Source organism: Eleutherodactylus coqui, chromosome 1 (assembly GCF_035609145.1).
Source record: "Eleutherodactylus coqui strain aEleCoq1 chromosome 1, aEleCoq1.hap1, whole genome shotgun sequence".
Taxonomy (NCBI): domain Eukaryota; kingdom Metazoa; phylum Chordata; class Amphibia; order Anura; family Eleutherodactylidae; genus Eleutherodactylus; species Eleutherodactylus coqui.
In genome coordinates this window covers 34,692,630-34,707,149 of record NC_089837.1, presented here as the reverse complement: position 1 = coordinate 34,707,149, position 14,520 = coordinate 34,692,630, and the positions used below count along the sequence as shown (strand labels likewise).

The 14,520-nt window shown below is 46.0% G+C and overlaps 2 protein-coding genes across 2 annotated transcripts in view; one reads left to right on the top strand and one right to left on the bottom strand.

Annotated features, from left to right (window-relative positions):
- The window catches only part of NCOA1 (nuclear receptor coactivator 1), a 559,390-nt gene that overhangs the window by 27,293 nt on the left and 517,577 nt on the right, over nucleotides 1-14,520 (top strand). The gene's annotated exons all lie outside the window — the stretch shown is intronic.
- LOC136620110 (uncharacterized) overlaps nucleotides 1-14,520 on the bottom strand; it is a 38,269-nt gene that overhangs the window by 7,010 nt on the left and 16,739 nt on the right. Inside the window, exons 3-5 of the mRNA XM_066594834.1 lie at nucleotides 14,281-14,350; nucleotides 6,432-6,495; nucleotides 321-578 (exon numbers count right to left, since the gene is read on the bottom strand). Coding sequence (XP_066450931.1) covers nucleotides 321-578; nucleotides 6,432-6,495; nucleotides 14,281-14,350 — 392 coding nt within the window. The remainder of the gene's footprint in view (nucleotides 1-320; nucleotides 579-6,431; nucleotides 6,496-14,280; nucleotides 14,351-14,520) is intronic.

Sequence of the window (14,520 nt, the reverse complement as noted above, 5' to 3'; positions counted from 1 at the left end):
TGGAGTTGTACAGCCTTCAATCAGAATGTCATTAGACGTCAGACAGTGGATTGGAAAGGGTTAAGACTACTCTTGGGGGTAACAGCCTGGGGCCCCTGCAGCTAAGACCAGATCCCAGGGGTTAAAGAGTGAAAACCAGGCGACCCCCCATGTGCTGCCCTCAGAAGTAGCCCAAAGCCAAATCAGTCAGTAGCACAGTGGCTGCAAAACTGTTTTCATTCACTGACAGCAAGCAGACAGCAACGAGCATGCTTTATTGATCTAAGACCGGACGATTCCTCTGAGTGGAGACGTTCTATGTGCACCGTGATGCTACTTACTGCTCAGGGCCGTCCGCCGACGCGTTTCCATCACTTCGTCGTTCAGCTCTTTCACGGTTTCATATAGGGGGTCCTCCATCTCCGCTGCAGGTGGAGCAGCCCCAACGTTCTCTGGGGGCAGCGGGAGGCCTCTGTTCATTAGAGGAGATGTTTTATCCAGCTCACCCCTTATAGAGCTGAGGACCGCGCCATTTTTCAGTCTGACAGATGTAGTCTGAACATTCGCCTCCTCTGTTAGATTGAAATTCCCTTCAGTGCCTGCAGGGGGCACAAAAGACCACCATAAGCCAACATCACATGGCAGACTGATCACATCTACATCTTTACATCAAGAGGTTAAAAAAAGCAGTCCTGCTCACGCAGATGGGGTTTGTTACAATGTATCAGTGTAGTAAAGAGCAATCAGCCAGCAGTACTAGAAACCCTCAGCTGGGGGAGCAGAACTCGTCAGCAGGACGCGATTTACATTTTTTGAATAAAACATAAATTACGGCATTCACTGCCAGCAAGCAGAGATATTGCATACGGTGAGCAACTGGCACAGAGAGTACATTCCGGAAGGAATAACATGCTAGATATCTGGACACATCTCTAGCACACGGGGCAGACGTGGCAGGATGTGAGTGACGGTCCGGCAGCATGGAGGATGTACGGCCCCGGCCGCTAACTCATCATTATGTCTCACATCGCGGATCGCGCAATTCTTGGCTCTCACTGATCACATCATACAAGGAGTCAAGACCAGACTGCGAGCCGTAAGAGTGACCTCCCTGACGTGCAGAGACACCCTGCGCCCTACTGTTATCACACACTCTCTTCTGCCTGTATTGTAAGATCCATGGAGAGAGTGTTCCATAAAGTGCTTCATGGAGAGAGTGCTCCGCAGAATGAGTGCGCCACAGAGAGAGTGCGCCACAGAGAGAGTGCGCCACAGAGAGAGTGCGCCACAGAGAGAGTGCGCCACGGAGAGAGTGCGCCACGGAGAGAGTGCGCCACGGAGAGAGTGCGCCACGGAGAGAGTGCGCCACGGAGAGAGTGCTGCACAGAGAGAGAGTGCTGCACAGAGAAAGTGCTCCACAGAGAGAGAGTGCTCCACAGAGAAAGTGCTGCACAGAGAGAGTGCTGCACAGAGAGAGTGCTACACAGAGAGAGAGTGCTGCACAGAGAGAGTGCTACACAGAGAAAGTGCTGCACAGAGAAAGTGCTGCACAGAGAGTGTTCAACAGAGAGAGTGCTCCACGGAGAGAGAGTGCTCCACAGAGAGAGAGAGTGTTCAACAGAGAGAGTGCTGCACAGAGAGAGAGAGTGCTCCACAGAGAGAGAGTGCTGCACAGAGAAAGTGCTCCACAGAGAAAGTGCTCCACAGAGAGTGTTCAACAGAGAGAGTGCTCCACGGAGAGAGAGTGCTCCACAGAGAGAGAGAGTGTTCAACAGAGAGAGTGCTGCACTGAGAGAGTGTTCCGCAGAGAGAGTGCTCCACAGAGAGAGTGTTCCAAAGAAAGCGTGCTCCACAGAGAGAGAGCTCCACAAAGAGAGTGTTCCATAGAGAGAGTGTTCCATAGAGAGAGTGCTCCACAGAGAGAGTGCTCCACAGAGAGAGTGTTCCACAGAGAGAGTGTTCCATAGAGAGTGTGCTCCATAGTGAACTTTTCTCACAAATGACTCTATAGATTAAGCAAATCAAACAGAAAGCGCCCCTGTTGTCACACATCTTCCCTCTGCAGCTCTCTGGAAGCTCCAGTATGTAGAGAAGTTTCTCCATTGACGTCACAATCAGGGACACCAAACGCTCCTGTCTTCTTTGGCAGCTATTTTGTCTCATATCCCCCCCCCCCCCCCCCCCCCAGCGCCGACTACGGCCGAATAAAACTTTTTAGATCTCATTTAGCAAAACCGACTAACAGTGAGAGGTCCTTATTGCCCACATTGACCAATTACAGCGCAGCTCTCATCTCACCACACCAGCTTGAACGCTGCGCTGGGATTGGTTGCTATGGGCAGCATGGACATCTTACTATTAGACAGTTTTGCTAAATGAACACTTTTTGAGTTTCTGTTTCCATTGATATCAAATTGCTGTATCTGTGTGTGATAAGCAGGAGTTATGGTGGGAGATCATCTGTAGTAACCCTGTATACCTGTAGACCCTTCAGATCTGTTTAATTATGCCTAACGAAGGACCCTGACAGGTTGGAAAGCTCGCTGTAGCATCATGTATTTTTGTTAGTCATTAAAAGGTATCGTATCCACAAGATGACTTGGTTTCTCTCACTGGGAACAATCACACTTTGCTCTACTGGCTAACACCGGACCAAACGGTTGTCTTTTAACCCTGTATAGTTAATAGTAAAGTCAGACATTATATGAAGTGAAAAGCAAACTTTGGAAAAGTTTGGTTTGGTTGGTTTGCCAAATATTGTCAAAAAGTTTGGTTTAGTCTGAATTAGTTCAAACTGAACCAGAACTTCACCAAAACCCCTAAAACTAGAGTATAACACTAAGAGCCATAAAACCTCCTCGTAACACTCTGAGGTCACCTAGGAGGGTCTCTAAGTACTCATCAGTTGTTATAAAGCAAAGAAAAGCACTTCTTCCCATCTGAAGTTTAGGTTTGCAGCGAGCCGAAATTTTGGCAAAGTTTGACCTGAAACAAGGTTCTACTATTTTTCACTTCACTCAACACTAATTATATCTAACCTAGGCCTCCCAGACGGTGTAAGGAGGGAGCCCTGGTTCCAGTTTGTGCTGTAATGAGCTCTGTTATGGTTCCTATAGTTATGTAATTTGGATGGTATAAGGGTGACCTCTACTGGCCGTCATACATTACTGCAGCTGGTGTATTTCTCTATGCAGTGTTGTATGTGACTTCCCATTGGCTGCAGAGGTCAGGTGGGAGACCTGAAGGACATTAGAGCACAGAGAGCTGCAAGCTGAAGAGCAATTTCAGTAGTACTTAGCCTTAAGAGAGACTGCATTGTGGGAGAGAGAGCAGACAAAGGAGTGAGGGGTCGGCTTGGGAAGCCGTGGAGGACGGGTCCTGGAGAATCTGTGCCTGCTAGACAGTTGCACAAGAAAGGAGCCAATCGGTGTTTTGTTCTCTCAGTGACTTTGGTTCTGGCGCGTTACGGAGCTGCACTTGCAAAGTTGCAGGACAATCCTGCTAGAGAGACTGCTACAAAGCATTCACATCGTCCTGCAGCTCTGACGTCCAAAGGTACGTCACCTGCATTACAGTACAGAACACGCTGGAGATACGTAAGTGAGGTGGGTCCTCAGGAACAGGCCTGATGTGTGCACACTGGTGTTGACTTAAAATGTAGCCTACACCAGAGGAACACATTCATCCACCAGTTGTGGACAAGTTATTGGACAACACTTGACACTTTTAGTCCCAAATCTGCTAATCCAGAATATCTGTTAACTTGGAATGCGATAAAACCAGAAGCAGATTATGAAGCAGAGAGCCAATAAGGAGCTGCAGATTGCATGGTCTCCTGGAGGCTCTCTGCCCGGACGAGTCTGTAGAATAGTCTGTAGAATATTTGATAACCTGCCACCTATTGATCTGCCCCAAGATAGCATCTCCTCACCGCGGCTGCAGGTCCGCATCCCCTGTTACAGCTTTCTTAACTGGAGCCTATCAGCCCCTATAAAAAGTGCTTATCGTGCGGTTCTGAGGACTGGCTACCAGCCCGCACAGCTCCTCCGCCAGCGGCTCTGCCTGTCTCTACCTGCTCAGCAACAAGCTGTCAGACATGAAGACTGTCTGACTGCAGCTATCCAGGTTCTCATCACACCCACCAAGAAGAATGTGTGTGAGGAGAGCCACTCCGACCGGACCCCCCATCCGGTAATCACACCAGCCTGTAATGATGGAAACCTTCCACTAGAGGGAGCAGCCAGAAGATGTTGCGTACATTATGCCTACAGGGCATATTTTGGAATGCCAGTTGGCGATCAGGATAAAACATGGGCACCTCATTTCACCGGCGAGAACTGCAAAAGAACTCTAGAAGGTAAAGTAAGATGAAGGGAGTTGGTGCTCACTCTGTTCTTCTGCAGGATGGTACAGAGGAGAGAAAAGGGCCTTGAGGTTTGCAATTCCACGAATGAATTTGGAGGGAACCTACTGACCACACAAACAACTGTTACTTCTGCATGGTGGACCCTTCAAGACGCCGATCTGGTAAAGGTGCTGATGCCACCACTATACATCAAATTGGTGCTTACGAAACAGTTTGCCAAAGCTCTCACCCCTGACTCAGCAGCCTTCAAACACCTAGAAGATCGCTTTCCAAAGCTCTCTAAGGCCAAAATCCAGGCAGGTGTTTTCATTGGACCTCAGGTAAAGAAGCTCATCAAGGGCACTGAATTCCCAAAGAAGCTGACCAGAAAGGAAAATGCAGCTTGTGGCAGCAGTTAAAGGTTTCCATGGGAATCACAAGGCCCACAACTATGTGAAGCTGGTAAGAACTATGGCAAGATGGGCTGCAGGATGTCTATAAAACTCCAGATCCTTGATGCTCACTTGGATCACTTCAAGCGGAACATAGGAGAATCCTCTGAGGAGCGCGGCGAACGCTTCCACCAAGATGTCATGGCCTTTGCACGTCGATACCAAGGACAGTACAATGAGAGACTGATGGGGGACTACATATGGGGACTAATTCGGGACTGTGGTGAGCGGTACAATAGTGAATCTAGAAAAACCGCACATTGTAAATATTGTCCTTTATTGAAGTATAAATAAACATTACTTCTCGTCTGTTTATAAAAAGAACAGTTTGTTCCCCATTTACATATATGGGGAGATGCAACATATAAACTCATTCTCCTGAGCGCAGAAGCAAACTGCGGAAGGTAGAATGGCCATTTACTAAACCTTTTAGACAGAAGAAAGCAGGAAATAACACTCACCGGCCGAGGACAAAACGTATCCACATAGTGACATCACCCCCCCCCCCCCCAATAATGCAGCATATCGCTCCTCATAATAATGCAGCACATTACTCATAATAATGCAGCACATCACTCCCCATAATAATGCAGCACATCACTCCCCATAATAATGCAGCACATCACTCCCCATAATAATGCAGCACATCACTCCCCATAATAATGCAGCACATTGCTCCCTATAGTAATGCAACACATCACTCCCCATAATAATGCAGAACATAGCTCCTCAAAGCTAGGCAGCACATCACTCCCCTTAATTAGGCAGCACATCACTCCTCATAGTAATGCAGCATACCATTCCTTATTGTTATGCAGCACATCACTCCTAATAACTATGCAGCCCATCACTCCCCTTTCCATAGTTATGCTGCACATCATTGCCCATAATCATGCAGCACATCACTCTTAATTGTTATGCAGCACATTGATCTCCGGTTATGCAGCCCATCACTCCCTATAATTAAACAGCACATCTCTCCCCAAAGTAGTGCAGCACATCATTCCCTAATGTTATGTAGAACATCGCTCCCCATAGTACTGCAGCACATCACTCCCCATAATTAGGCAGCACATCACTCCCCATGGTAATGCAGCACATGCCTCATAGTAATGCAGCATATCACTCCTTATAGTTATGCAGCACATCACTCCTCATAACTCTGCAGCACATCACTCCTAATAACTGCAGCACATCACTCCTCATAACTCTGCAGCACATCACTCCCCTTCCCATAGTTATGCTGCACATCACTCTTCATAGTACTGCAGCACATCTCTCCCCTTCCCATAGTTATGCTGCACATCACTCTTCATAGTACTGCAGCACATCTCTCCCCAAAGTAGTGCAGCACATCATTCCCCATAGTACTGCAGCACATCTCTCCCCAAAGTAGTGCAGCACATCATTCCCCATAGTACTGCAGCACATCTCTCCCCAAAGTAGTGCAGCACATCATTCCCTAATGTTATGTAGAACCTCGCTCCCCATAGCACTGCAGCACCTCTTATCTGCATAGCGCATCACTCCTCATAGTTATGTAGCACATCCTTCTCTGAATTATGTCAAAATAATGCTAAAGTACATTGTCCAAGGGACGTCCAGTGCCTTGTGCCCAATCAGAATGGGTTTCCTGTTAATGGACAAGTACTCACCCATAGCGGTGGCGCCATTTTGCATCCCAGTGGTTTTTTGTATCCCATTGTCCTTGTGAACTATCTGGAGGAAACAAGAAGACATCATGAGATACATCAGAAGGAAGGGGGGGTTTATTGTTACACTGTGTAAACCACCATCATGTGACGGGACCAGGGGCGTAACTAAAGGCTCAGGGGCCCTGATGCAATAGGTGAGCTTGGGCCCCCCCTCTATCTGTATCTGTACCCGTACCCATACCTAAACCATGCTGCACAGAGGCATAACTTGAAGCTTCTGGGCCCCAATGCAAAACCTGTAACAGGGCCCCCAACTATAATGCTTTATTCCTAGTACTGGGCTCCCTATATGGAGAAGAGAGGCCTTATGGGCCCCCTAAGGCTCCTGGGCCCGGGTGTAACTGCATCCCTGCACCCTCTATAGTTACGCCCCTGGACGGGACCCCTCATCTAGACCACATCTTTCTATGCTATGTACACTGAGCAGCCCCTTTATTACAGACCCCCACCTAGTAGTGTTGGACTCATTTGGCCTTCAGAGCCGCTCAGTTTGTGGGGTGTAGATCTCACTGGGTGATGAAATCATCCTGCAGGAATATCGGCCACTGCGGACAGGAAGCTTCTAGTAGTCGCTGCAGATTACATGGCGATGCTGACATGTTCTGACCAGCTGACCAGAAGAGGTGATTGATTCATGGCACTTGCTCCAAATTCTAACCTCCCATCAGCACGGAGCAACAGAAATCTGGATCCATCTGGCCAGGAGATGCTTTTCTGCTGCGCTGGAACTGGTTGCCCGATGTTATAGCTCATCCGTGCTAAGTAATCTTGTGTTTTCAGACATGTTATAGTTGGAGCCCCAGCATTGTATTCAGCTGACTGTGCAGCGCCTGTTCATCAGATTGATTCCTGACATCCTCCTCTGACCCCTTTAGGTGATGAGTTAAGTCTCACAGGATCCCCTTTCGCTGGATGTTTTCCTCGATCGCACCATTCTTAGTATACTCTCCATATTGTTACATGCAGTTGGCAGTGACACCCCGGCCCCGGCTAGTCTAGCACCGATGACCCGGCCTCGTTGGAAGTCGCTCAGATCGCTGGATTTTCCCATCTGATGTGGATTCACACGGACACTGATCACAGAAAACTTGTCACGTGATTTTATGCTGCACTCCGGGGTCACGGGGAGAATTTAAAAGTGCCAGGGGCTCTAATAAGGGGGCCATTCAGTGTGTATTGGCTTTCTTCTTGGAGGTGACACCTCTACCATCATGGACACCACACCGCTCAATGATAATTGCCCCTAGCTCATCACCCATGTATCATACAGGATGAGGTACATGTATAGTCGTTACCAACTTGGAAGTTCAGCAAGGACACATTATGGATGTCAGTAATGTTCTTCACTATTGTGTTTTGTGAAGAAGACTTTAGAGAAGATTGCAGATGTCAAAGAAACCACAAGTGGAAGTATCAAGATGAAAGGACTTTCTCTTTCAGAGTTATTATAAGATGATCTAATGTAGGGGAACCATCGCAAGACGATGGATGGAGACAATTACTAACATCATGAACACATCATCGAGGAATCCGAAGACACACACGAGACGGGACAATCCAGTCAACGGGAGGCGAAACCAAGAGTCCTAGAAGCCTTCCATATGGAGATAGTCAAGACTGCTCCTCATCCAGTTTGGTTGCATGCGTTGGATACAACCTTAATGGACACATTCTACAAACTGTAGCCGCTAAAAACTTTTGGACTATACAGAGTTAAAAAAAAATTGCAGGCCCAAAGAGTAAAGCTAGAGGTGTGCAGGAGCAGCAGTCACACGTGGACCCTGAGGGCCAGGAGCTCCTTGGTGACATAAGAAGACAGTGGTATTGGTTGTTGGGGGGTCTGTTAGATTGGGGTTATTCAGAAATGAGGGCCCACTTTCCAGCCTACATCATTCTGCTGCACCTCTGGGGTTCAATATTGGGTCCCACCGGGGAACAATCTGGTAGTTTAACCCTTTAACGCTCCATGACGTGCACATACAGTAAGTAGGCGAATCGGGAGCGGTTCCCGCTCCATACAATATACGTGTTGGCTGTCTGCGACAGCTGACACCCGCTCGGCGCAGCCCCAGTCAGCACTCACGCGGATTATGGCTGTTAACTCTTTAAATACCTCTGCCAGTTCTGGCAGCAACATTTAAATGCTCTGGAGTTGATTGCAGGGTGGTGATCGATTGCCATGGCAGCTATGGGCAGTCTAAAGGCTCCCAGGGCTGCCATGCCTGTCATAGAATGCCTGTCAGATTGCGGTATATTGTAATGTCCCTATGGGGGCTCATAAAAATGAGTAAAAAGGAAAGTTTCATTAATTCTTGAAAAAACAAATAAAAAGTAATAAAAGTTAAAAAAAAATTCTCATATTTATAATTTTAAAAAAATTTATCTAAAAGCCTGACCTATCAGATGAACACATTTATTCCATACAGTGAAAAACGGAAAGAAAATAAATGATGCACCAATCCGGAATTGTGCTTTTTTGGTCTCCAAGAAAAAATGTAATAAAAAATCAATCAAAAAGTTGTATATACTGCAAAATGGTACCAATAGAAACTACAAGACATCCTGCAAAAACCGAGCCGCACACGAGTATGTAGACAGAGAAGTGGAAAAGGGCAGAAGACGGCGGCAGAAAATAATAACAGTTTTTCCAGATACTTTATTTTTTAAAAGTACTACAGGAAAAGAATGATAGAAATGTGATGTGGTAGCGATCGTGCCGATCCATGGAATAAAGTGATCAGGTCATTTTGGTCGCGATGTGTGCGTCGTAGAAGCAAGAGCTCCGCAATGATGGCGAAGTTACGTTTTTTTTTTCCCATTTCACCCCACTCAGAAACGTAAAAAAGTTTTTCTGTGCATTATATGGTACATTACAGAGCAGAACTTAAAAATACAACTCATCCCGCAAAAAACAAGCCCTCATACAGCGACATCGATGGGTTAATAGAAGACTTATGATTTTGTTAAAGTGGAGAAGAAAAATCGAAAATGAAGAAAAAAGTGTTGCACCCTTAAGGGGTCAGTGGACAGTACAAGCATTGTTGATGAGGGCATTGGGGTTCATCCACCATTATTTCATGTCTATCACCACCTAAGGGCTTATTCAGACGTGCGTATATCGGACGGGTTTTCACACCTGGCCAATATATACGCTGTCCTTCCCACTCACGGGTTCTCTGCTTCTCTCTTCCCCTCCGAGCAGTTTGCAATGGGAGTGGGTGGGACAGGGGTGGAGCTAGGCTCCCACGCCCTCCCCTTGTCCGTAGCCAGCTATGGGAGTGGGCGGGACATAGCAGTTTAGCTCCGCCCCTGCCCCCTCCCATTGCAAACGCAGGAGTGGAGGAGAGAGGCAGAGAGCCAGTGAGTGGGAGGGAAAGGGAGAACTGCTCAGATGGAAGCATATATCGGCCGGCCGTGAAAAGATCTGTTCAGGATACTTCCTCTTGTCATTAACTTTACCTGTACGTCCTGGGTGGAAAGGGGTTCCCCAAAATGGACATACACTTATGTCCTATAGATGGCATGTGCCCAGAAGCTGAGCCATCTACAGCGGTAGCTGGCTGTGAGTGACAGTCGGCCTCCCATCACAACAGCAAGGATCGGTGAAAATAAAAAAAAAACAAAAAAAAAAAAACACAACTTTCGCGCACTTTAAAAAAAAATTAAAGATTTAAAAAAAATGTTTGACATCACTGCATTGCATCCTGCCCAGCAAACACTATGAATAGAAGAAAGAAAAATGTTTTTTTTTGGTCTATTTTACCTCCCGAGAAAAGCAATGAAAATGGACAAAAAAGTTATGAAAACAGTAGAAATAAAAGTACAACTCGTCACAAAAATAACAAGCCCTCACAGAGCTCCGTTCATGGAAAATTAAAATAGTTCTGGGACTTGGAATGCAGCGATGCAAAGTAACTGTTTTTTTTTTTTTAAAAAAAGGGGGGTTTATTGCGCAAATGTGGAAAAACTTAAAAAACATGTAATTTTGGTAACGTTGTAATTGTACCAAGCTGCTGAAAAATATTATAATGTCATTTATGCTGCATGATCAACAGTGTAAAAAAATATGACCAAATTGATGTGTTTTTTTCTCTTTGCCCTTCAAGAAAAAATAAAAAAAATAAAATATATATTTTATGTACCAAAATGATGCCAATAAAAACTTCAGCTCGCCGTACAAAAAAAAAAAACAAGCCCTCCTACGGCCGCGTCGATGGGAAATAAAAAGTTATGACTCCTAAAAAGTGGAGATGAAAATCCCCGTAAAAATCGTTGCATTCTTTGGTTCAAAATAAACCATGTCACTAAGGGGTTAATATCCATGTCCGCCCCGGATGCCAGCTTAAATGTAGATGTCATAATATCGAAAAGGAACCACCAATGCAACAAGGGCTTGTCTAGAGCAACATGCTGGCCATTGGCTGCATGTGCATGGCTGTAGAACACAGGATGGAGCTGTGCAGGGCAGGAAGGGTTAAATTTAGTCCATATCCCAAATTCCTCCCGAGAAGCATAACATGAAGACATTATATTAAAATGCAGTGGCCAAAGGCCGTAATGTATCCATCCCTTCTCTGCGGCTCCCATTGTTTTGTACATGTGCATTAAGTTACAGACATCTAACATGATAAATCACCACCACTAAATTGGCTTTCGGGAGACCCATCCAGCAGGAGCCTGCTCTCGTCTTCTGAGGACCTATCAACTCCAGAGAACATTTCAGAGGTTTGTGCTTTCCGAGACATGAAGGTTCCTGCCAAACTACATGTGGAAACGCGGAGAAGTATAATCAGTGCGGTCACGGGGATTAGCTTAGTGGAAGCAAAGTGACTTTGAAGTGGGGGAGGCCATGTTGAATCCAGGGATATTTGCAACCGGTCACTTAGTACACTTAGTCTTCATATGTTTCAGGTAGAAGAAAATCAATCATCTGTTTACTAAGAGGACTAGGCAACCGTTGAGAAGACTGCTCAACTGCTGAGGGGACTACTCAACTGCTGAGGGGACTACTCAACTGCTGAGGGGACTACTCAACTGCTGAGGGGACTACTCAACTGCTGAGGGGACTACTCAACTGCTGAGGGGACTACTCAACTGCTGAGGAGACTACTCAACTGCTGAGGAGACTACTCAACTGCTGAGGAGACTACTCAACTGCTGAGGAGACTACTCAACTGCTGAGGAGACTACTCAACTGCTGAGGAGACTACTCAACTGCTGAGGAGACTACTCAACTGCTGAGGAGACTACTCAACTGCTGAGGAGACTACTCAACTGCTGAGGAGACTACTCAACTGCTGAGGAGACTACTCAACTGCTGAGGAGACTACTCAACTGCTGAGGAGACTACTCAACTGCTGAGGAGACTACTCAACTGCTGAGGAGACTACTCAACTGCTGAGGAGACTACTCAACTGCTGAGGAGACTACTCAACTGCTGAGGAGACTACTCAACTGCTGAGGAGACTACTCAACTGCTGAGGGGACTACTCAACTGATGAGGGGACTACTCAACTGATGAGGGGACTGCTTAGCTATTAAGAGGATGGTTTAACTACTAAAGGGACTGCTTAACCTCGAAGGGCTCTGCTCAATTACAGAGCGGACAGCTCAGCCACTAAGAGCACTGTTCAACCACAGAGGTGACTGCTCAACTACTAAGAGGACTGCTCAACCAGTATGGGGTCTTTTCAACTACAAAGAGGACTGCTTAACTACTGAGAGGACTACTGAACAACTGAGAAGACTTCTCAACCACTGAGAGAAGTGCTCAACTACTTAGAGGACTGCTCAATAACTAAAGGGACTGCTCAACTATAGAGAGGACTGTTTATCTACAGAAAGGACTACTAAACTACTGAAAGGACTGCTCAATAATAAGAGGACTATGGAACTCTCTGCCTGCGGATGCGGTGATGGAACAATCCATAAAATAATTTACGAGGGGCCTGGATGCCATTCTGGAGTGTTACAATATTACATGCTATATCACTGATTACTTCAGAAGGGTCGGTGATCCGGGGATTATTCTGATTGCCAGATTGGAGTCAGGAGGGAATTTTCTTTCCCTTAAAAGAGGAAAATTGGCTTCTACCTCATTGTTTTTTTTCCTTCCTCTGGATGAACATTGCGGGGGAGGGGGTAATAGGCTGAACTAGATGGATATATGTGTTTTTTCAGCCTAAAATACTATGTTACTGATCAACTATTGATGGGACTACTAAACTACACAGAAGACTACCCAGGATTGTTTAACCACTGAGGAAACTGTTCAACCTCTAAGAGGACTGCTCAACTACTGAGGGGACCACTGAACTACAGAGAGGACTACCAACTACTGAGATGATTGCTTAATTACTGAGTGTTTGTTGAACTATTGAGGGGACTGATCGACTACTGGAAGGACTATTCAGCTACTATGGGGTTCAACTACTGCAAGGAGTAATAAACCACTGAGGGTACTACTCAACTACTGAAGGGACTGCTTAGCTACAGAGAGGACGGTTCAGCTAATGAGGGGACTACTCAACCACTGAGGGGATTGTTAGACTACAGAGCGGATTACCAACTACAGAGAGGACTGCTCAACCACTGAGAGGACTGCTCAACTACTGCGAGGATTGTTAGACTACAGAGTGGATTACCAACTACTGAGAGGACAGCTTAACCACCGAGAGGATTGCTAGACTACAGAGTGGACTACCAACTACTGAGAGGACTGCTCAACCACTGAGAGGATTGCTAGACTACAGAGTGGACTACCAACTACAGAGAGGACTGCTCAATTACTGAGAGGATTGCTAGACTACAGAGTGGACTACCAACTACTGAGAGGACAGCTTAACCACTGAGGGAACTGCTCAATTATTGAGGAGACAACTGGAAGGACTGTTCAGTTACTTCAGAGTTCAACAACTGTGAGGAGTACTCAGCCACTGAGAGTACTACTCAGTTACTGAAAGAATGCTCAACTATTGAGGGGACAATCAATTACTGAGGGGACTGCTAATGCACCCAGGAAGCTACTCAACTACTGAAGAGACTGTTCAACTATTGATGGGATTACAGAACTACTGAGGGGACTATTGAATACTGAGGGGACTATCCAACTACTGAGGGGACTGCTAAAGTATTCAGGGGACATCTAAACTACTGAAGGGATTACTTAACTACTGAGAAGGTTATCCAATTACTGGTGGGACTGCTCATCTCCAGAGAGGACTGCTAAATTACTGAGGGGACTGCCTAACTACTGATGAGACTGCTCAACTACTGAGGGGACTGTTCAACTACCGATAAGACTAATCCAACTACTGACAGGCCTGCTCAACTACTGAGGGAATACTCTAAGCACCAAGGGGACTGCCCAAGTACTCTGGGGACTGCTCAACTACTGAAGAAACTGCTTAACTCCAGAGGGTTCTACACAATTCGTTTTTTTCTGGGAAAAGGAGGCAAAATTCATATGGCTATGGCCAACTTTACACCACCAATGATATCAGCACAGCATACAGACACCACTGAACTCAATATTAAAGCAGTAAACTCCTGAGCTCCACCTAGTGGTGGCTGGGAAGCAGTCAGAGTTTATTATTTAACCTCGTATACACAGAGGATTGGGAGCTGTGTATGTCATTTCTACAGCAGACAGTTCACCTATACCCTTCATCTCACCGGGTTGATATTTTTTGCTCCCTGTCCATGCTACAAGTTCAGTAGGTATTAAGAATAGATGGAAGTCACCATGACAGAGCCGATACTTGTTACTATAAGAACACTTGCCACTTACCACTCTCCTGAGCTCAGAATTAGGCCTTTCCGCTCGCTGCTTGATTAAATTCACCTCTTTAGTCCTATATCTGAAAAATGGCAAAATGTGTATTTTATTGTATTTATTATTTATCATTTTTGTTGTATTTATTATTTTATGCACTTTTATTGTACTTGTGTTTTAGATAACCATTTCCAGCAATGACCTTTTACATGAGGTAGTGGAAATGAACACATTTCTTAAAATTCACTCCACCAG